The following is a 23,140-nucleotide window of genomic DNA, read 5'->3' as shown; positions in this document are numbered from 1 at the left end:
GCATTCTAGTTTGTTTACATTTGTTAGCCTTGAGTTTGATCGAAGTTCAATGTAATGGAGCACTGTGCCTTTAAGAAATGAATAATTTAAACAGAGGTAGGTCACATCACAGATGACGTGTTAATATGTCCATGGACTTAAAAAAAAGTGTACTGTCCATAGTTGTAGCTTACTACAAAGATAAGAAATAAAAGAAAATATATCTAAAAAAGCTTTACCATCACTGAAAAAGACACTGCTTCAAGCAAACCTCCGTGAGTAGAAAATAGTTTATTGTTTGTATGTATTAAATAAATAATACATATTGCTGTAAAACATTTACTCGAACTGTGGCAAAAAAAAATAAAACATTGGTTAAAGAAGAAAACGGTCTTGTGCGTGTTTCTTTTAAAGGTGCAACAAACACAACATATATTATGATAATAATAGGAATAATACATATACTAATATTTGAAATTATTCTGTGTTGTGTGCAAGTGTTCGATATATGACGTCAGTGGGGCGTCTTAAGGCATTGTGGCAAAGTGGCTGCTGATTAGAAACAGGTGCAGAGGTGATGCAGTGCAGAAATAATCACACAAAGGAAACTGTAATTCGGTTTGGAAAAAGGGGTTTCTTTTATTTGTAAACTCCTAGTCTGGCGACCAAACAATAATCCTCTGGCAATACACATCAATGTGTAAAGCACGGAAGGAAACGATAATAATGGTTTGCAGACCAAATATTAATAACACGTTATCCACCCACAATAATACTTAACATGGTCACCAGTCCGGGTGCGTGCAGTAGTGCTCGGGGTGGGTGATAACAATAGAACAGTGACTGTAGTGTTGTTGTTCTGGGTAGTGCTGGCCCAAGGCGACAGCTCCGGAGCCGTCTAGTGAATTTACAAAACAAAAGACAATTAATAACAGTGCTACAAACAAACAAAACACTCACAAACTATTTTCTTTTAATACAATACAATGGGGATCTCTCCCAGTCCTTCCAGTTCTCTATCACTCGGAACCAATCGAAGGAAAAGATTTACGATCCTCTGTCCCCTTTATGCTATCACGCATGACCCCTTGGTAAACGAGTTCAGCTCTCTATTGTCTGCAGCTGCTACATCGTTTCCCTTCCGGGTCAATACGTTTCTGCAACGGAGTCTCGCCTTCTTCCAGACTGACCAACTTCCCGGCCTGAGGAAAGAACTGACAGTCCAGCCCGTCCAAAGACTTCCCCTTTCACTGCTTAGTGCCCTCACAGGTTGGGAGGGATATTTACAACCAAAACTCATATTTCTGTCACAGGCATGTACTGTTCTTTTTTTTTTGTTGCAAATATCAGGAAGTTTAGTGTTGATTTTTTTACTATTTGCTTATTACGCATTAGCTTTCGACAACATCGAAGTTCACTATAAAGTTTGGTCCTGCGAAAGTCTTGCAAGTTGATTTGTAGCTTGAATTGAGTACATTTGGTCAGGCAATAGCAAACCACTCCTCCTTCTCAACCCACTTGCAGTCAACAAGCGATACCTGCTTTTTGAAGGGCGAAAAGAGCTTGTTTTGGTTCAGTGAGATTTCACTTGGAATTTTTTCTTGTGTTTTGTTTGTTTTTTAACTTTGATTTGGCCCGGCCCTAAGTTTGCTTTATAAGTCTGAGTAAACACAGTGTTGTTTTTGTCAGGCTAGAAAACTATAAATGTTTCCTTAATCAGGCATGTGTTTAAATACTTTCAAAGACATTATCAGTAGGCACTCCCAAAGTCATTGCCAGTAAACATTTTAAAAGACTTCTTCCTGTTACTACAGTACTTGCCTGCTAACAACCTTGCTGGTGGAAACACAGGAACAACCAGTTCCCTTTTCCAAGCTTCTGCTGTAAACACATAACAAGAGAAGTCTGGAAGGCTGCCACCAGATGAGGTTTATATGTTTGAAGAAGTTTTTTAGGGGTTCATTTTTCAATGATTTATTTTAAATATTATTCTAAGTGGGGTATATTTAAAATCAGACCAAAACCATTTGACAAAACCAGCCAACTTATTATTATTATTATTATTATTATTATTATTATTATTACTATTATTATTATTATTATTAATTAGCAGATGCCCTTCCCAGGGCGACATACAGTTGTATACAAAAAAATACAGATCAATAATTACTTTACAATTAACAGCAAGATACAAAATACTGTACAATGACTTTAGTCCTAATAAGAGCAAATACAAAACACAGTACAATTTGACATTGGGGCATTTCATGAGCAAATAACAGTGCTGCTAGTTACATCAGGGTTAGATACGAGTGTAAGTGAAATACAAAATACTACAGATTGGGTTAAGTTTAGGATTAAATACAGTAAAATAGGGAGCTGATAAGTGCAAGTTAAAGTGCATTTAAGGCAGAGTGCTATATTGTCCAGAAGGGAAGAGTTCAGTTTTACAGGTGTTGCTGAAGAGGTGTGGTCTTAAGGAGGCGCCGGAAGGTGATCAGGGACTGGGCAGTTTTGACATCCATAGGAAGGTCATTCGACCACGGCGGGGTGAGGGTGGAGAAGGAGCAGGCTCTGGAGGCAGGGGAGCGTAGCGGAGGTAGAGCCAGTCTTCTAGTGCAGGCAGAGCGGAGAGGTCGAGTGGGGGTGTAGGGAGAGATGAGGGTCTGGAGGTATCTGGGTGCAGTCTGGTGAAGGCATCGGTAGGCGAGTACAAGAGTATTGAACTGGATGCAAGCGGAGTGAGCGAAGCAGTGAAGTAGCATAGGAGAAGCGAGGCAGAGAGAACACCAGGCAAGGAGCAGAGTTCTGGGTGAGCTGGAGCGGACGGAGGGAGGCCGCAGGGAGGCCGGCCAGAAGGGAGTTGCAGTAGTCTAGGCGGGAGAGTACCAGGGCCTAGACGAGGAGTTGCGTGAGGAAAGGTCGGATTCTTCGTATCTTGCTCAGAAAGAATTGGCAGGTGCATACAAGAGTGGAGATGTGCTGGGAGTAGGAGAGGCAGGGGTCCAGGGAGAAAAAGAGATTAAATAGTGGTCAGAGAGGTCCAGAGGGGTGACAGAGAGGGTGGAGGGGCAGCAGGCCCTGGAAAGGTGAGGTCCAGTTGACGGCCAGCTTTGTTGGTAGGAGGGGAGGAGAGAGAGAGAAGTTAAAGGAGTGAAGGAGAGGAAGGAATCCGGCAGAGTGGGTGGGGTTAGAGAGATGGATATTGAAATCACCCAGCAGGACAGCTGGGGTAGACAGAGAGGGGAGGGAGGAGAGGAGATAGTCGAGTAGTCAAGAAAGTGAGTGAGAGGTCCAGTGGGGCAGTATAGTACAATTAGCAGGAGTTGACAGGGAGAGATTAGTTGGACAGCATGAAATTCAAAGATGTTAACACAGCGTGAGGAGAGGTCAGAGGGGACAGAAAAGAGTAAGGAGGGAGAGAGGAGAAGGCCAGTCCTCGATCTACTTGTCCTCGCTCAGACTGGCACAGCTTAGACTGCCCTTGGTCGTGTGGCCCTTAGACTGCCACAGCTCAGACTGTCTAGTCACCTTGTTACAAAAATGATATTGCTGCTCTAGAAAGAGTGCAAAGAAGAGCGACCAGAATTATCCCGGGTTTAAAAGACATGTCGTATGCAGACAGGCTCAAATAATTGAATCTCTTCAGTCTTGACAAAGAAGAATATGCAGTGATCTGATTCAAGCATTCTAAATTCTAAAAGGTATTGACAATGTCGACCCAGGGGACTTTTTTGACCTGAAAAAAGAAACAAGAGCCAGGGGTCACAAATGGAGATTAGATAAAGGGGAATTCAGAACTGTAAATAGGAGGCACTTTTTTACACAGAGAATTGTGGGAGACTGAAACCAACTCCCCAGTAATGTTGTTGAAGCTGACACCCTGGGATCCTTCAAGAAGCTGCTTGATGAGATTCTGGGATCAATAAGCTACTAACAACCAAACAAGCAAGATGGGCCTCCACCGCCGTGGGAGGACTGTGTGTCGCTCCCACCTCCACCAGCAGAGGGAAAGTACCTGCTGGTTTCGCCTCCATCGCCGCCACCAGCAGAGGGAGCATGCCTGCTGGTTCCCCTGCTGCTGCCGTCCCGAGAGCCGGGGGGGGGGGGGTGGAGCTGCCGTCTCGAGAGCCAGAGGGGGTGGAGCTGCAGTCCCTAGAGCCAGAGGGAGTGGAGCTGCCAGCCCGAGAGCCAGAAGGGGAGGAGCCAGGGACCCGAGAGCCAGAAGGGGAGGAGCCAGGGACCTGATAGCCCGAAGGGGAGGAGCCACGAACCCGAGAGCCAGAAGAGGAGAAGGCTGACGCCCCTCAGCAGCCCTTGCACATGCTGCTGAGAGGAGCTCAGTGGAGGCGCACCCGATTGCGACGGCAGGAGGTGCCAGCCCGACTTCAGAGGCCGCTAGAATGGCCACAGCCACCACCGCCAATGCCGGAGTGTCTGGAACCGTTGCCACTGGAGGAGCTGGAACTGCCGTTGCCGGAGTGGCCTTCGCCTCCGCCTCCTGTTCCAGAGGGTCCACTGTCTCCACCTGCTGTTCCCGAGGGTCCACTGTCTCCACCTGCTGTTCCCGAGGGTCCACTGTCTCCACCTGCTGTTCCTGAGGGTCCACTGTCTCCACCTGCTGTTCCTGAGGGTCCACCGTCTCTGCCTGCTGTTCCCGAGGGTCCGCCGTCTCTGCCTGCTGTTCCAGAGGGTCCACCTGCTGTTCCTGAGGGTTCGCCGTCTCTGGCTGCTGTTCCAGAGGGTCCGCCTGCTGTTCCTGAGGGTCCGTCGTCTCTGGCTGCTGTTCCAGAGGGTCCACCTGCTGTTCCTGAGGGTCCGCCGTCTCTGCCTGCTGTTCCCGAGGGTCCCGCCATTGAAGAAAGCTTGGGGGATCCAACATCAACCCCACCCGCCACCACCCGCTGAAATAGCCCACCCGAGGGACATAAGGGGACTCTTGGGTGGAGGGCTTGGGTTCAAGGGGGGGGGGGGGTTTGGCCGATTGCAGCCTGTGTACTTTGTATGTGAGGGGAGGTGTGTGGCACAGCAGGGCTCTGCCCTTGTAAATATTGGCAGGGATGGGGTTAAATTCTCCTCCCTGCCCAGGTTTATTGCGTCAGGTGGGAGCAATCAATTAATCAATTAGCACCCAGCCACCTGACATAAAAGGAGGCCTCAGAGCCTCAGTAGGGGAAGTAGCTGAGGAAGCAAGGGTGTTTTTCTTTGTGTGCTGGGTTTTTTGTTAATTTTTTGCAATCCAGTGAAGGTAACGCTTGCCCTGGAAGCTTTATTTTTGTAAGTTTCGTTTTGTGTTTATTTTGTGTTTTAGAAACCTTTTGTTTGGCCCTCGTGCCTGTTTATTTTGTGTTTTTTGTTGAGTAAAAGCTTTATTTTTGAACTTTCAAAACTGTCTCTGAGCCTCACCCTCTCTCATCCTGTCACATATGAATACAGCATTTTCTACAGCAGTGTGTCACAGTTTATAGAAACAAAATAAACTATCTCAGCCAAACAAAAACAGCTTAAGCAAGAAGGTTAAAAAACATAGAATAAGTGCATTACAGCTCAAAACCATCTCAAGGCAAATTAGTGTGTGATGATATATTCTGACCCATATATTATTCTGCTGGTTGTGTTGCTTATTTTATATAAATGGGCCAGTCTGTGCGTCACACTGCTCGAGTTCTTGACAAGAGCAACTCACTTTGTGGTGTTAGCTGCTCACATACAGGCATGGAAACACCCTTCACAGGATGTGTTGGTTAAAGAGCAGAGAGCAGAGATGCACATGGCATTGCTTTGCATGTAGCACAGGGGGCAGTTTTGCTGGCTGCAACCCACCTTTGTTGTCCTGAGCTGAAAGGGAAAGGCATTGCCAGTTATCAAGCCGGTTTGCCTACTCTGGAGGATATTATAAAATGTATTTCTATAAAATGGTTCCTTTTTGGGTAGAATTATTTAAGATAATGAGCTCTGAGGCAGGTCTGAGCTACCCCTTGATTCAGTACAGGCTGTCTTTGCCCTTCTGTCTCAGAGTTCTTGAGATTGCAGCCAGAAGGTCTCCTATAATGTAAGTCTGGTTCACTACCTGCTGCTATTCAGTGGTGTAAATCACCTTAGGAACTGGCCTTAATGGAAAGACATACTTTTATGCTTCATTCTCTTCTCCTCTAAAATCTCTGATATCCGCAAACTCTTTAACACCTCCTCCCCACCCCCTCCCGCTCCAACCCCAACACCCTCTGTCTCCCCTACTAACTCACTCTCCTTCTCCTCCATCTCTCCCCTCTCAGATTCTGACCTCTCCTCCCTCCTCCAGGGCCACAAATCCACCATGTCGGCCCTGGACCCTCTCCCCACTCACCTCTTTCAAGCTGCTGCTCCTGCTCTACTCCCCTTCATCTCCTCCCTTCTCAACACCTCTCTCCTCTCTGGCCTCTTTCCCTCTGCCTTCAAACAAGCCCTATCACCCCCCTCCTCAAAAAATCTACCCTCGACCCCACCTCCCTCCAGAGCTACCGTCCTGTCTCCCTCTTACCCTCACTCTCTAAAACCCTCAAGCGGGCAGTACACTGCCAGCTCTCTGCTTTCCTGTTTAACCACTCTCTGCTCGACCCTCTCCAATCTGGTTTCCGCTCTGCTCACTCCACTGAAACTGCTCACTTGTCTGTCACTACCGTGCTAAACTCTGCTAGTGCTGCCTCTCTCTCCTCTGTCCTAATTCTCCTCGATCTCTCTGCTTCCTTTGACACTGTCGATCACTCTATTCTACTATCCTCTCTTGCTGACCTGGGAATCTCTGGCACTGCTCTGGCCTGGTTCTCCTCCTACCTCTCCAACCGCACTTACCAGGTAACCTGGCGCGGCTCAACCTCCACACCTCACCCTCTCTCAACAGGAGTCCCCCAAGGATCAGTCTTGGGTCCTCTCCTGTTCTCTCTCTACACTGCTCCATGGGCCCCACCATCCCCTCCCGTATCTCTACCTGTCTGTCTGCTATCTCCTCCTAGATGCACTCGCATCACCTCAAACTCTCTCTAAATCTGACCTCCTTTTCTTCCCCTCCTCATCTTCCTCCTTCTCTGATCTGTCTATCTCCATTCCTCTGGAATCTACCATGCTCTCTCCCTCCTCCTCAGCTAAGAACTTTGGAGTAACCCTGGACCCCTGCCTCTCCTACTCCCAGCACATCTCCACTCTGGCACGCACCTGCCGTTTCTTCCTGAGCAAGATATGAAGAATCCGACCCTTCCTCACTAACTACTCCACACAACTCCTTGTCCAGGCCCTCGTACTCTCCCGCCTAGACTACTGCAACTCTCTCCTGGCTGGCCTCCCTGCGTCCGCCGAAGCAAGATGGTAGAAGCCGTGGAAAAAAGAAAAAAAAAGAAACTTTTTCATCAGTGGATCCCTGAATCAACAATGATGATTTATATTTTAAACCAAGCATCCAGTTTGTCTATTAAACTGCTCCCCCACATTGGGACATATCTTCAAAGTCTTTGCTCCAGTCTTGAATTAACTCCTATTATTTTTAAAACAGGTAATACACCTATTCATTTTTACCAAACTAGAACCAAAATGAAGTTCATTAAAGGATGGAACACATGGCCCATTGTCTGTATCCTGATGTCAGTGAGTCTATTGAACCCCAAGGAGTTTCTCTTGGCACGCCTGCTTTGGTAATCAATGTTAAAGTGGTCTGTGTTAATCAGCACAGAGGATTTGTCCAGATGCTTTTCTGAACAGTCTCTCTAACTGGTACTCAGCCACCAGCCCCATTTAAAATAACGACCAGTCATTGTATCAGTGTGGTGTGAGCAAGAGGAAGGGGCAGGACAGTGAACCTTCCCTCAGAACAGAGCACTGTGCAATGCACAGGAAAGTCACAATCAACTGAGAGCTGCACACTGAACATGAGGGCACATTGGGGGACACTCTTCCAGGGGGCATTCTGCTTACTGAGTAAGTCTGGATTCACAATGAAATGTATCTAATACACTGCTGGGGGAGGCTCAGCCAGGGGGCATTCTACTTACTGAGTAAGTCTGGATTCACAATGAAATGTATCTAATACACTGCTGGGGGAGGCTCAGCCAGGGGGCATTCTGCTTACTGAGTAAGTCTGGATTCATACTGAAATGTATCTAATACACTGATGTTATTAGTGGTGTGCTATTAACAATACAGGGGGTGATGTGTACCCTTAAAGTTAGACTGTACAGCTAAAAGCTTAGCGTCACTGTGAATTTTAGGACTGAAATTTTTAAAAATCAAGAAACTACACAATGATATTGCAAAAGTCTACCTGAAGCCATAATAGTAGTACAGTATTTCATGTTAAATTTTGAAATGTTACATTTTTGTCAGCTTTTTGTTAAGTATCTGGAAAACTACAAGTGTTATGTAATTCAATATCTTATTCAGCTGGTTTCATTATGAAGCAACATATTTTTAATTCTACAGGGTGTGCAAAACTTTTGTCCGTAGCTGTAATTCCATTGAATTCACAACAGTATATCATTTTTGAGTATTTTATTTTTTAATTACACAGTGGTCAGAGACAATGCATTAAGCTGCAGATTTCAATTGAAGCCAGACATTTTAAGAGAAGCAGATTATAGGCCATGCTCTGAAATAAAGCAAGAAAAAAAACAAACAAACAACAACAACAAAAAAAAAAAAAAAACATTCATGTTTGTGTTTGTGTTTGTGTTTGTGGAACAGAATTGTGTGTCTTTTTATAATAGCATGCATGAGGAGCTTTGTGAAACAGTAGTGGCATCTTGCAGTACCTCAAACGTATGTGAGTTTATTAAAATGACATTGCGAGTTGCACTAGTGTGATGCTGTATAATATGATGATATTAATTAATCCTTATGGGTTGTTGTGTGCCTTTCCTCTCACCTCCATATACATCAACACACCTTTGTGTGGGAGTGGGGTTTTGTGTTTGGAAATCTGTATTATAGATATTTGGAGTAAATAAAGTGTGTGTGTGTCAGTGTGTGTGTGTGTCAGTGTGTGTGTGTGTGTGTGTGTGTGTGTGTGTGGGGGGGGGGATTCCTATAAACTTTAGTAGACAGTACTTCAGTATTCTGTTACTTCTGCTTTTATTTCTTTTGAGTTCATGTACCAAGCTCGTGTTTTATTTTAAGCAGCGTAGGTCTGTCAGTTTACGTAGTCACTCAGTGCGAGTTATTGTCTTAGGCATTGTTATATACAGTCGTGTTAAAACAACATATTGTATTGCAAAGTTTAAGTTTATGCACCGTTAATTCGTGCTTGAAATGAAAGTAAAGAGACAGTGACTAGATCGTAAAATAAACGAAGCAATTGAGAGGCAGCTGGACAGTGCTTCAGAAGGACCACGTTTCCAGATAGAGAGAGCGAGGTAGACTGCAGCGACAGAGAGGTTTGCCGTGATCCAGAGACCGCAAGTAACCGAGAGCTACAACTGGGAGAAACCTTTCAGAATTGTGAGTTTTTCCACAAAGTGTTTTCTTTTAAAATTGGTAGCGTAACTGTGTGTTCTCAATAAAGCTTGTGAAGGGGCCATTTTGTTTTATTTCTAGGCCACAACATACCCGAGCCACGATTCAGGCCTGCAACAGTGTTTGTTTGTTTGTTCGTCTGTCTACATGTGTGTTACACGTGGGGCTGGAGTGCACTCCACTAGCGTTTATTTTGAACAGAATATATTGGAAGAGTACATTTGAGTTAAAAACCACTGAAGCCTAGAGTTTTTAGTTACTGTTTGGTGACTTAAAAGAAGTTACATTTTGGGGAAAGTATTGTGTTATTGGAATTGTTTATATTGTATGTACAATTTACTTACCTGCAGTTCATTATATTAGTTTAACGTGAATCCCCATTTATAAAGATTATTTTTATATAAAATTCAGTACTGTGTGTGAGTGTGATTTTATTAGTTGTATATTACTCTTGCTTAATTTGCATTTGTTATATGGTTGAATATAAGTTCCTGTGGACGCGTGCCAATAATAGGGAAACCACGTGACCATCAGGTGGAGGCATCGCTAAAGAAGAAAAGTAAGTGTGATAGTTTAAGTCTGGTAACAGTGTGCAAAAACAAAAGGACCATTGGTTCTGGGATAATAGATAAGAATCCAGGGCCCTTACTGTTAGGTGCAAGGCCTATTTGTGTAGGGGTAAGTGAGACAAGTGTTACTAGTATAAATACCTTGTGTCTTGTTGCTGTGCTCAGTCTTGCCATGGTGTATGACTTTTGACAGTAAACTGTCTTCAGCAACCTCACCTTGTTAGCTGAGTTTGGCTGTTCCTCACCCAGTTTTATTCCTCCTACACAGCTGTTTCTGTTTCAGTTAATGATTGTGTTTCAACCTACATATTGAATTGATGATCATTAGCACCTGTTTGGTATAATTGTTTAATCATACACCTGACTATATGCCTACAAAATCCCTGACTTTGTGCAAGTGTACCTAGAAGAATTGATGCTGTTTTGAAGGCAAAGGGTGGTCACACCAAATATGGATTTGATTTAGATTTTTCTTCTGTTCACTCACTTTGCATTTAGTTAATTGATAAATATAATCTATTAACATGTCTATTTTTGAAAGCATTCTTACTTTACAGCATTTTTTCACACCTGCCTAAAACTTTTGCACAGTACTGTATATATATATATATATATATATATATATATATATATATATATAAAGAAAAAAAAGAGAAAAGGATATTTCAGGTACTTAAAAAGGTAGAATAATTGATTACAAATCAATTATCAGGACGTTTCGGACTACAAGTCCTTCATCGGCTGAATACAAAAAACACAGTGCTTTAAGAAGTTGATAAAAAACAAACAAGCAGTCTTTTAAACAAAATTCCAGAATGTTGATGATGATGATGTTGATGATGATGATGATGATGATAATGAACCTCAGAATAGAATGTTCATTCCAAATGGCTCCAAAGTGCCTAGTTTGAAAATAAGTTAATAATATAATAAATATATTGATTATAAAATAATATATATATAGTGGCTTCTAATGTGTCGCACGTGTTTTGATAGATGTGGTAATTCATATTACATTAATACATTATTTGTCAAGGCAACGCAATGCTGTTTTTATGGTGCAGCTATAAATGTTTTTACACAAGAATCGGTCCTCCATAAACACTGTGTTAATGGAAAATGTGGTATTAGGACATTTCAAATTCTACTTTCTGTCTGTTACATGAATAAACATACTTTTCTAAACCATTCAAAGTACATGGTATTCTTATGCTGCGTGATTAATCCATTTTCAGATAATACGGCCGTGTCGGACACTGACACCGATTCGAATAGCTTATAGGGTAGCAGTGTGGAGTAGTGGTTAGGGCTCTGGACTCTTGACCGGAGGGTTCTGGGTTCAATCCCAGGTGGGGGACACTGCTGCTGTACCCTTGAGCAACGTACTTTACCTAGATTGCTCCAGTAAAAACCCAACTGTATAAATGGGTAATTGTATGTAAAAATAATGTGATATCTTGTAACAATTGTAAGTCACCCTGGATAAGGGCGTCTGCTAAGAAATAAATAATAATAATTATAGAATCTGGTGATAACCGATCACATTAGCAGGTGATAAGTGGTGGAAAGACCAATCGTATTTGAACTTACAATCACGCAATATAGAAACGAGCGCCAGGATTGAGAAGCACTGGTCCATTAGAGGCTGATCACAACTGACTTTGTCTTCAATATTTACCAACAGGAGTAATTTAATTTACAATTTAAATTTCTTTTTTAAAAGCTAATTCATGCCTCCTCATAAAATCGCAGTTTTTTTTCTTCACATTCTTTGAGATAGTCTCTTATATTAAGACAAATTCAGATACTTGTATTCTTAGTATATCATTTATGTACTTTGTAAAAGCTATTCAGTATACTGTGCATTTATTATACAGCATATTCATATTGTAATTATGTAGTATATTGTCGATACATTTTAATGTATAATACAGTAAGCTAGAGGTTTAGTAAATATATTCAATAATCTAATCATGCATTAGATCTGTACTGAAGCTGTTTCTGTTTCTTCCAGGTCATCTCTTTGGAAAGCAGAACACATTTCCAGTAGCAGGTAGGTGTCTTTCACTGTTTCCAAGGAGATCAGATCATGTTCCTGAAAAGCTGCAAAACTGCATTGAACTTTATAAATAAATGTGATCATTTGTTACAAGACCATAGTGAAGCCATCAGTGCATCTTCAATATAAAAATCATGGTGTGGCAGGGTGGCTGAGTCGTGATGTCAGGTCAGAAGCAGGAACTGAAAACAAACTGACACCAGCAGTACTGCAGTTTCAAAATAACAAAGACGCGGCACCGTTTTTATATAAATAATACAAAAAAATAAAAGGTTTAACAAAAAGACACTTGCTCACAGAGCGAAAATAAATATTTAAACAAAACAAGTCTCGAACACAAGCAAAACAAAACACAGGTCAAGCTGGGCAATTGCTTTCACTGTTCCTGTCTTACTATTTAAGTTACGTTTTGTCTCTTGCTCCTCTCGCTCTCTCTGCTCCTAACACACCCACCCCGAGCACAGAAAGCTGCAGGCTTCGTCTGGATAAGGGCGTCTGCTAAGAAATAAATAATAATAATAATAATAATAATAATATTCAGGTGACCATCTCCCAATTAGCAATCACTCAATTAATTCAGGAGATGGCCACATTCTGCACGAGGTTTTTTTTTTTTAAATTATTCCTGGCAGAGGATGAGTACCCACTCTCGCCTCTGCCAGAACACATTTTAAATAAAACAATAACAATAAAACTCACAGCTACGACGTCATATTTACAAAACAATAAATAAATACTAAAACAATACATAAATACATAACAATAATAATAATAATAATAATAATTACAAAATAACACAATAAATAAATAAATACATTTACACAGTATGGCTCTCTACCGCCCTGCTACACATGGTAACACGTTACATTGGTCTATATTCATCAACGGTTTTACAGAAATTCGCTATTTCTGACACTTTTTCTAAAGAGAATAAGCAGTAAAATGAATGAAAAATTACTTACTTACACACATCATCTTTAAATCAAACTGTACCCGCTGTGATGTACGCATGTTAACTCTCATTTGCATTTTATTCAAGTTTAAACAAATGTCGGAAATAGAGAATTTGTGTAAAAACCCTTGATGAATATAGGCCATTGTACCTGTAATTACTGTGTATTTACATAGTAGTCGCTTTGTAGATACATATGTAGCCATACATAAAATTCCAATGGTATTATGCATATGCAATCAATATGTAAACACAAAGCCCAGAACTCACTGCACGATGCGATGGTCACGTCTCTCTCTGGGAGGTCGCGTCGCATACATACACACATTATTAAATCCGACAAATGGGCATCACAGCTGACAAGTATATATGGAGCGCCATTTGTGCCAAAACTATCCAGCCATTAATTTGTCAATTTGTTTGTCAATTCATGAATTCGTCCATTTGTCCAGCAATTCGCACTGTGCTTGATGCATTTTTTAACATTTCACAACATTTCTTATGCCTCCATTGACACTCCATACGGAAGTCTCCATTGAAAATCAGCTGAGTCGAATATCTTGTTCAATAAAATATCTTTGGAAACGCCCTTCTAATAAACTGTAATATTATTGGCTGAAGCAGTTTTAAGTGAGGCTGGATTTTCATTGGTTAAAATATTAGTGTGTGCTGCCATTGGCTAGAAAGGTGGCAGTGTTGTCAGCACAGTGCGAGATTGACAGTTAGAAGTTTGTCTGTTTGTTGGGAAGTTTGTAGGGAAGTTCGTCTGGTTGATTGGAAATTTGCAGGTCAATTAAATAATGAATGACAATTCATCAATGGCAGCAGTGTGGAGTAGCGGTTAGGGCTCTGGACTCGTGGCTTCAATCCCCGGTGGGGACACTGCTGCTATACCCTTGAGCAAAGTACTTTACCTTGATTGCTTCAGTAAAAACCCAACTGTATAAATGGGTAATTGAATGTAAAAATAACGTGATATCTTGCAACAATTGTAAGTCGCCCTGGATAAGGGCGTCAGCTAAGAAATAAATAATAATAATAATAATAAATGAATGTATCAAATGTTAAATTTTAACACCAAATGTTAGAGCTTAACATCAAATCATAAATTTAACATTGAGTATTAAATGCAAGTATTGAATGTTAAAAACTAGCATCAAACATTAAATATGAGCTTTATACATTCAATGTGCCTTTTATCCATTCGATGCATGCACTGGCAAACTGTCAATCAATCCCATCCGCCCCGCCCATTCCCACCCCTTCCACATCGGGGAGATCGGTGTTCTTCCTTGTTACCTGTTAACCTGTTCAGCCAATGAGAGGCTTCGATTTTCAAACTGAAGTATGGTAGCTGTCCTAATGGAGGTTAAAAAGAGATGCTCGACAGCAAGCTGGAGTTTTGTCTTTCTTTCCTGACAATAGTAATCAGCGACCTGTAGAGGCGCTAGGCCGTGCACACCGAGCGGGCGTACTGAGACCGCACAAAGCCCTCGAGTCAACAGCGTTTGCAGAGCAAGGCTGGACTCGCTGTACAGCTGTAAAGAGCAGTGGAAAAAACAGAAGGAACATGCAGCAAGCTGCAGAGGTTAGAATGCAGGCTGCAATCACTGAGAGATGTAGGCTGATGAAGACTTTTTATAATTTTTTTTTTAAACGAAACGCAGTTGCAGTTGCATATGCATTAGCTCAGCCTAATTGCAAGGGAACTCACAAAAACTGGAAGAAGGAGCTCTAAAGAGTCAATCAGAACTGGCAAAAAAGGATTAGAGTAATACTCACCACTTTACCTACCTGTCTGTAAAAGGGAAAAGAGACTGAGCTCTCCGCGCAGGGACTATTTATTACCTCTGTGAGGCGGGACCGAGGACGTCACTCCGTGGAGGGGTTTATCGGCAGCTTTGATATAAAATGCTCAGCGAATACCTGACAAGCAGGCATATCCCAGAAGTATTCAATTTGGCGGTCATCTTCGAATTGAAAGGGAGCCACGCTCACACCTCTTTCGGACATCTAATCACTCACTTCTTCTTGAATGACACAACACTCTCACACGCTAGCTGCTGTATTTTCAGTAGTTTTATTTTAGTTTGCATTTTCGGTCACTTAAACTGGGCAGTATACCACAGCAGCAACGACATAGGAACATCTAGACTGCTCCGTGATAGCAATGTACTGCACAGTGCATCTAGACTGCTCTGTGATATAGCAATGTACAGCATAGTGCATCTAGACTGCTCTGTGATATAGCAATGTACTGCACAGTGCATCTAGACTGCTCTGTGATATAGCAATGTATAGTACAGTGCATCTACACTGCTCTGTGATAGCAATGTACAGCACAGTGCATCTAGACTGCTCTGTGATAGCAATGTACAGCACAGTGCATGTAGACTGCTCTGTGATATAGCAATGTACAGCACAGTGCATCTAGACTGCTCTGTGATATAGCAATGTACAGCACAGTGCATCTAGACTGCTCTGTGATATAGCAATGTACAGCACAGTGCATCTAGACTGCTCTGTGATAGCAATGTACAGCACAGTGCACCTTTTTTACACCATGAATAAAACAGCAGAAATGTACTTAACTGAATGAATAATTCTCAATGTACTGTGCTGTGACAAGGATGACCGAGGTTTGAGACTCAGAGACAGTATAAAGTTCAAAATAAAGCTTTTTAATAAACAAAAATACAAAATAAACCAGCACGAGGGCCAAACAAAAAGGTTTCAAAAACAATCAACACAAAACAAAACTTACAACAAAAATACGGCTTCCAGGCTGGGCATTGCCTTCACTGGTTTCAAAACTTAACAAAACAGCACACACAGAAAACCGCTTCTTCTCCTTCCAGAACTCTCTCCTCTAACTGGGAGGCTGAGGCCTCCTTTTATGCCAGGTGGCTAAATCCATAATTGAATAATTAATTGACTGATTGCTCCCACCTGAAGCAATCAATCTGGGCAGGGAGGAGAATTTAACTCCTTCCCTGCCAGTATTTCTATGGGCAGAGCCCTGCTCTGCCACATGTGCATTGAAAGAGAACATTTTTTATGACATTAATGACAGCTAAATTACAACCCTCTCAGTTTATTTATAATCGAATTACACCACCTGACAACTCGAGACAAATACACTCTTTTATGGGAAATGAATTTCCACATGAGGTATCACTTACTTACATGTGTATAGCTATACACAGAAATGTAGTTTTTGTCAACCACAGGTCTGCAGACACCATCTCCAATCTCTTTTTTTATCATCAGTAGAGGGAGTGGGCGGGGTATGGGGGAAGCACTGTCTGTAGCAACATACACTACTGTGTCAATTAAAGCTGTAGCGTATCCACACGTGCCAGCATGTGCAAGACGATAGAACTAGCATTTAAATAAATAAAAAAATGGGGAGGGAAACTTTTCAGTCGCGGGGCCCTATGCAACCGCATAGGCTGCATAGGCTTAAGGCTATGTGTGACCTGCACCTTTATTTAGAGACCACCTGGTCTGAGTGACCATTTTAAATGATATCTGTATTAATGGACCACCTGTCTACCAGTGACCACAATCCTCTTACTAAACAATGGACTTAAACCTGTATTAAGCAACAATTGTAGCAGACTTTTTATAAAATCTGAAATCAATAAACATACTATTAAAACAACAGTGCTCTCTGTAAAGGAAGAGAGAAAACATGGAGAAACGAAAGGTCTTCCTCACTCTAGATATGAGAGAATCATTGCTTCTTTCACAATGCTTTGTAAATGCATTATCTAAACAAATGTAATTCAATTACAGTGCTTCATTTTGGTATATTCAATCTTCTAGTCTTTTTACAGTGTATTTTAAACATACAGAATTATAGGAAGGCATTCATAAGTTATGGGCCCTTTTTTGAGAGGCCACCTGTGTTAAGAGGCCCCTATTTGACTGTCCCTTGAGTGGTCTCTTAATACAGGTTTGACTGTATTTTAGAATCTGCCTGCAGTGAAAACCTGGACTGGAATGGATCGCGTGGGCCAGAGTTGAGTAGCCCTGCTGTTATAATTGTAAATGAACTGTCTGCCTTGTTTCCAATTAAACTAATTCACTTAGATGGGATTCATTGTAAGTCAGCAATCAGGATCCAAACTGTCCAGTTTAACTGAAGTCCAATGAGGGACACTGTTTGTAGGTAAGTATGACAGTTTCAGAGCTGAGAATCAGATCTCCTATCGATGTTTTCTCTTTCAGAGGGTGTTCCTGTCAGGCTGGTGGGCGGGAACAGCTGCTGCTCTGGGAGAGTTGAGGTTCTTCATGATGGCCAGTGGGGGACAGTGTGTGATGATTCCTGGGACATGAACGATGCCCAGGTTGTGTGCAGAGAGCTGGGCTGTGGCTCTGCTGTGTTGGCTCCAGGAAGTGCTCATTTTGGCCAAGGGGATGGAAAAATCTGGCTGGATGATGTGGCATGCAACGGATCAGAGACCTCACTGCACAGCTGTGGATCACAAGGATGGGGTAAACATGACTGTAACCACGGTGAAGATGCTGGAGTGGTTTGCTCAGGTAAGAAAGATTTATTTGTTTCTATTAAAAAAAAACATCTCAATATCAGGACCTCTTCTGCAACTTTAAGAACTCATTTGTTGGATTCCTTTTTTGTGTTATAAACATTCTCTCAGGTTAAATAAGAAAATAGCATTGTCATTGATGAAAAAGGTCTTAAACAACCATTGATAACACATCACTTAAAACAGTCCATGAACAGAGCATTTTATAAACAATTAACTTCTACTCCCAAAGTCCCAGGGACCTGATTCCTAGAATGAAAAACTTCTCGTCCAGCATTGAGTATTGCAGTCACCTTACTTTCTGCCCTGTGTATTCTAATTATTTGTTGCATTCCTGGTTCTCTTAATTGCTGTTGGGCTTGCGTGTTATTTTGAACTCTGTTATCTCAATTTAGAATTCATGTAGTTCCCAGAAATAACATATTACAGCCAATCAGTAAACTTCAATCACTTTTTGTTTAATTCAAACACAGTGGATTAGTGTTTTATATTGTCTTTGGGGTCCTATAGCTGCACAAAGTGCAAAACTTACATAGTAACAGAAAAGCTTAAAAGTGCATGTATACTGAGGAAAGAGAGAATCTCAGCTCTACATATACTGACAGCAGTGTGGAGTAGTGGTAAGGGCTCTGGATGCTTGTGGGTTCAATCATAATCGTAAATAATAATAATAATAATAATAATAATAATAATAATAATAATAATAATAATAATAATAATAATAATAATAATAATACTGTAAACTGACAGAAGAGAAATGTTTAACTGTACATAGAGGAGACAGGCTCGACTGTGCATGTGAACTGATAATGAGATGCAGGCTTAACTGCCCATATAAGTAAATGTTTGGTCCCTGTGATTAATGTATTGACCTCTGTTATCAGCATTGCAGAGTGTTAATGTCAGGCTGGTGGGCGGGAGCAGCTCCTGCTCTGGGAGAGTTGAGGTTCTTCATGATGGCCAGTGGGGGACAGTGTGTGATGATTCCTGGGACATGAACGATGCCCAGGTTGTGTGCAGAGAGCTGGGCTGTGGCTCTGCTATGTTGGCTCCAGGAAGTGCTCATTTTGGCCAAGGAGATGGAAAAATCTGGATGGATGAGGTGGCATGCAGTGGATCAGAGACCTCACTGCACAGCTGTGGATCACAAGGATGGGGTAAACATGACTGTAATCACGGTGAAGATGCTGGAGTGGTTTGCTCAGGTAGGAAAGATTTATTTGTTTCTATTAAAAAAAAAACATCTCAATATCAGGACCTCTTCTGCAACTTTAAGAACTCATTTGTTGGATTCCTTTTTTGTGTTATAAACATTCTCTCAGGTTAAATAAGAAAATGACATTGTCATTGATGAAAAAGGTCTTGAACAACCATTGATAACACATCACTTAAAACAGTCCATGAACAGAGCATTTTATAAACAATTAACTTCTACTCCCAAAGTCCCAGGGACCTGATTCCTGGAATGAAAAACTTCTCGTCCAGCATTGAGTATTGCAGTCACCTTACTTCCTGCCCTGTGTATTTTAATTATTTGATGCATTCCTGGGCCTCTTAATTGCTGTTGGCCATGTGTGTTATTTTGAACTCTGTTATCTCAATTTAGAACTCATATAGTTCAGAGGAATAACATTCTACAGCCAATCAGTAAACTTGAATCACTTTTTGTTTAATTCAAACACAGTGGATTAGTGTTTTATATTGTCTTTGGGGTCCTATAGCTGCACAAAGTGCAAAACTTACATAGTAACAGAAAAGCTTAAAAGTGCATGTATACTGAGGAAAGAGAGAATCTCAGCTCTACATATACTGACAGCAGTGTGGAGTAGTGGTAAGGGCTCTGGATGCTTGTGGGATCAATCATAATTGTAAATAATAATAATAATTATTTATTTCTTAGTAGACGCCCTTCAAGACTCTTGTACTAGCCTACAGATGCCTTGACCAGACTGCACCCAGCTACCCCCAGACCCTCATCTCTCCTTACACCCCCACTCGACCTCTCCGCTCCGCCTGCACTAGAAGACTGGCTCTACCTCCGTTACGCTCCCCTGCCTCCAGAGCCCGCTCCTTCTCCACCCTTGCTCCGCAGTGGTGGAACAACCTTCCTACAGATGTCAGGACTGCCCAGTCCCTGACCACATTCCGGCGCCTCCTTAAGACTCACCTCTTCAAATAGCACCTGGAGAACACCTCTCTTGTATCCTGGGACACTATCACCCTTCATTTAAATGTGCATTATTTTGCTCTTATCTGCCCCATATTTTACTGCATTTAATCCTGTACTTCAGAATATTGTAATCTGCCAAGTGTTTAACCTGTAGTATTTTGTACTTAATCATATCCTGATGTAACTATCACTATTTAATCATATCCTGATGTAACTATCACTATTATCTGCTGTATTATTGAATTGTGGTTTGTCACACTTGAACAAAAATTATTGTATTTCTTGCTCTTATTGTATGACTTGTATTGTAACACTTGAATGTATTTGTATTTGCTTGCGATTGTAAGTCGCCCTGGATAAGGGTGTCTGCTAAGAAATAAATAATAATAATAATAATAATAATAATAATCTGTTGCTAAGGAACTAACGGTAATGGCAGACATAGCTTAAACATTGTATCTATGTAGGGAGGCTGTGTGGTCCAGTACTTAAAGAAAAGGGCTTGTAACCAGGAGGTCGCCAGTTCAAATCCCACTTCAGCTACTGACTCGTTGTGTGACCCTGAGCAAGTCACTTAACCTCCTTGTGCTCCGTCTTTCGGGTGAGACGTAGTTGTAAGTGACTCTGCAGCTGATGCATAGTTCACACACCCTTGTCTCTGTAAGTCGTCTTGGATAAAGGCGTCTGCTAAATAAACAAATAATAATAATAATAATAATAACCTGATAAAGTGCTGTGTTTTGCTCAGGTTCGATGACAAAGCCTTCAGCCTCCTTGCTGTCCAGTTACCCTTCATTCCTACCTGGTGAAGAGGCCAGCATCACATGCACTGGCCCCTCCAGACTGCACACCAGCACTGATTTCTATCTGTACAGAAGCAGTTCTGGAAACTACATCACAACACAGAGAGCTGCACCTTCACAGACCAGCATGACTTTCATTCTGTCTGACCTCTCTGAGTCAAAGCAAGGCAGCTACAGCTGTGTGTATAAAGTACAGGGGAGAAGTGAGATCTTCAGCTCCACTCGCAGTGACCCTGTACACACCATTCTATTAGCTATACTGCTGCTGACACTGCCTGTTGGTAACCAATGATCACACCATCGGGGTCTTTATTGGCTACACCAGCAGAACCTTCTCTCAGGACAGTGCTTTCTTATCCAGCAGTAGTGACACTAGTTTCGGACATTCCTGATTATTATTTAATTTCTTAGTAGACACCCTTAATCAACAATTGTTACAAAATATCACATTATATTTACATACAATTACCCATTTATACAGTTGGGTTTTTACTGGAGCAATCTACGTAAAGTACCTTGCTCAAGGGTACAACAGCAGTGTCCCCCACTGGGGATTGAACCCACAACCCTCCGGTCAAGAGTCCAGAGCCCTAACCACTACTCCACACTGCTGTCAATAATAATAATAATAATTTACAGAAGAGAAATGTTTATACATAGAGGAGACAGGCTCGACTGTGCATGTGAACTGATAATGAAGTGCAGGCTTAACTGTCCATATAAGTAAATGTTTGATCCCTGTGATTAATGCATTGACCTCTGTTATAAGCATTGCAGAGTGTTTGTGTCAGCTGGTATTTGTTCCACCCAAGTCCTCAGTGACTTAATTGGTCTAATTATTTAATAGCTGGATACATTTAATACCTAATCCAGGCCCCCAAATATTATAGGCAAATTTAACCTTGAATCAAGGACACATTTTAACTCATCAACTAAAATTCCTTGCAAAACAACATTTAAAAAAATGTCAAATTGAGTAAATAATAATTAGATCAATTAAGTAATTGTTAGCAGAAGTAGTGTCCCCTAACCTGGGATTGAACCCACGACCCTCCAGTCAAGAGTCCAGAGCCCCCCTAATCACTAATCCAGAGCCCCCCTAACCATTACTCCACACTGACTGTCGATTGGACTAAATAAGGCAAATCCGCATTGCTAGGCTGTTAACATCTGTTGCTAAGGAACTAACAGTAATGGCAGACATAGCTTAAACATCGATGAACAGAATGTGTTTAACCTGCTAAAGTGCTGTGTTTCGTTCAGGTTCAATGACAAAGCCTTCAGTGTCCTTGGTGTCCAGTTATCCTTCATTTCTAACTGGTGAAGAAGCCAGCATCACCTGCACTGGCCCCTCCAGACTGCACAGCAGCACTGATTTCTATCTGTACAGAAGTGGTTCTGGAAACTACATCACAACACAGAGAGCTGCACCTTCACAGACCAGCGTGACTTTCATTCTGTCCGACTTCTCTGAGTCAAAGCAAGGCAGCTACAGCTGTGTGTATAAAGTAACGGGGAGAAGTGAGACCTTCAGCTCACCTCACAGTGACCCTGTACACATCGCAGTGGGTGAGTGGATTTCTATTAGCTATACTGCTGCTGATTCTCTTGAATCTGTTGGTAACCAATGAACACACAACTCTGTTCAGAACAAAGATGTTAAATCATCAGCTCTAAAATCAGCTTATTTCCAATTTGTATTTCTATGGCAGTCTGGCTCGCAGTGGTGAGGTGGATGACGTCACGGACCAGGAAGTAACTGACTCCAAAACAGTGGATGGGCGGGTGAAGCTGAGTGCAGTAGCACTCAGCGTATTTATTAACAAACAAACAAAAGATTTAAACAAAACAACAAAACACAAAACAAAAGGGCACGAGGGCCAAACGAATCAACAAACAAACAAGTAAGTGTCGTGCTGGAGAATCCAGCACGTTTTAGCAATTGTTTTTTTCAAATGTTATTCCTCCTCTCCGCTCCCCGTACTCTCTACTCCAACACCCCAACCCCGAGTGCAGAGTGCTGCTGGTTTATATACTCTGGCCGAGGGATTTAACTAGTTGGTAATTATCTTATTATCCCCCGGCCAGAGTCTGCACGCGTTTGGTAAGGATGCATGACTGTCAGCTATTTAAATAATCAGTAGCTGATCAGCCATGCATCCTCACGGGGTTTTTAAATAATAATAAAAGACGCGGCGCTTTTACCCGCGCCGCAAACAAAAATACAAATAATAATAAATAGGGGCGGGACACTCCGCCACACATGCCCCCCCTTGTGCGCAGCACACATGGCCTTTTCGGCCACCTCCCCCCTTAGTCCCCAAAGTCCCGGTCAGCAGTCCCGGCGCAGGAACAGGGGCAGCAACGGGCCAAAGGTGGCGGCCACGGTGGGATGTCCTCCTCCCACCCAAACAGCCGTAGCGTTCCAATGGCCCGCACACCAGCCAGCTCCTCTGGCCAAAAAATTTTTGGGGGTGGTCTCCTGACCTGCCCCCCCTTCTTCATGGCCGGCAGCTCCCCTCCGTGGGGCTCCGGCCACCCTTTCTCCTGCAGCGAAATTGCTGCGGGGGAAGCTGGT

General features: G+C 42.2%; 1 protein-coding gene across 1 annotated transcript; it reads left to right on the top strand.

Moving 5' to 3' along the window:
* The first annotated feature begins 7,338 nt into the window (after positions 1–7,338).
* On the top strand, positions 7,339–22,434 carry LOC117432955 (deleted in malignant brain tumors 1 protein-like). The gene is made up of 6 exons (XM_059016702.1): positions 7,339–7,926; positions 12,040–12,078; positions 17,270–17,584; positions 18,474–18,794; positions 21,826–22,131; positions 22,275–22,434. The coding sequence occupies exons 1-6, from the start codon at positions 7,878–7,880 to the stop codon at positions 22,319–22,321; spliced, it is 1,077 nt and encodes a 358-aa protein (XP_058872685.1). The 5' UTR covers positions 7,339–7,877; the 3' UTR covers positions 22,322–22,434.
* Positions 22,435–23,140: the final 706 nt, after the last annotated feature.

Source organism: Acipenser ruthenus, chromosome 53, assembly GCF_902713425.1.
Source record: "Acipenser ruthenus chromosome 53, fAciRut3.2 maternal haplotype, whole genome shotgun sequence".
In the NCBI taxonomy this organism is placed as follows: domain Eukaryota; kingdom Metazoa; phylum Chordata; class Actinopteri; order Acipenseriformes; family Acipenseridae; genus Acipenser; species Acipenser ruthenus.
This window is presented reverse-complemented; position numbering and strand designations above follow the sequence as displayed.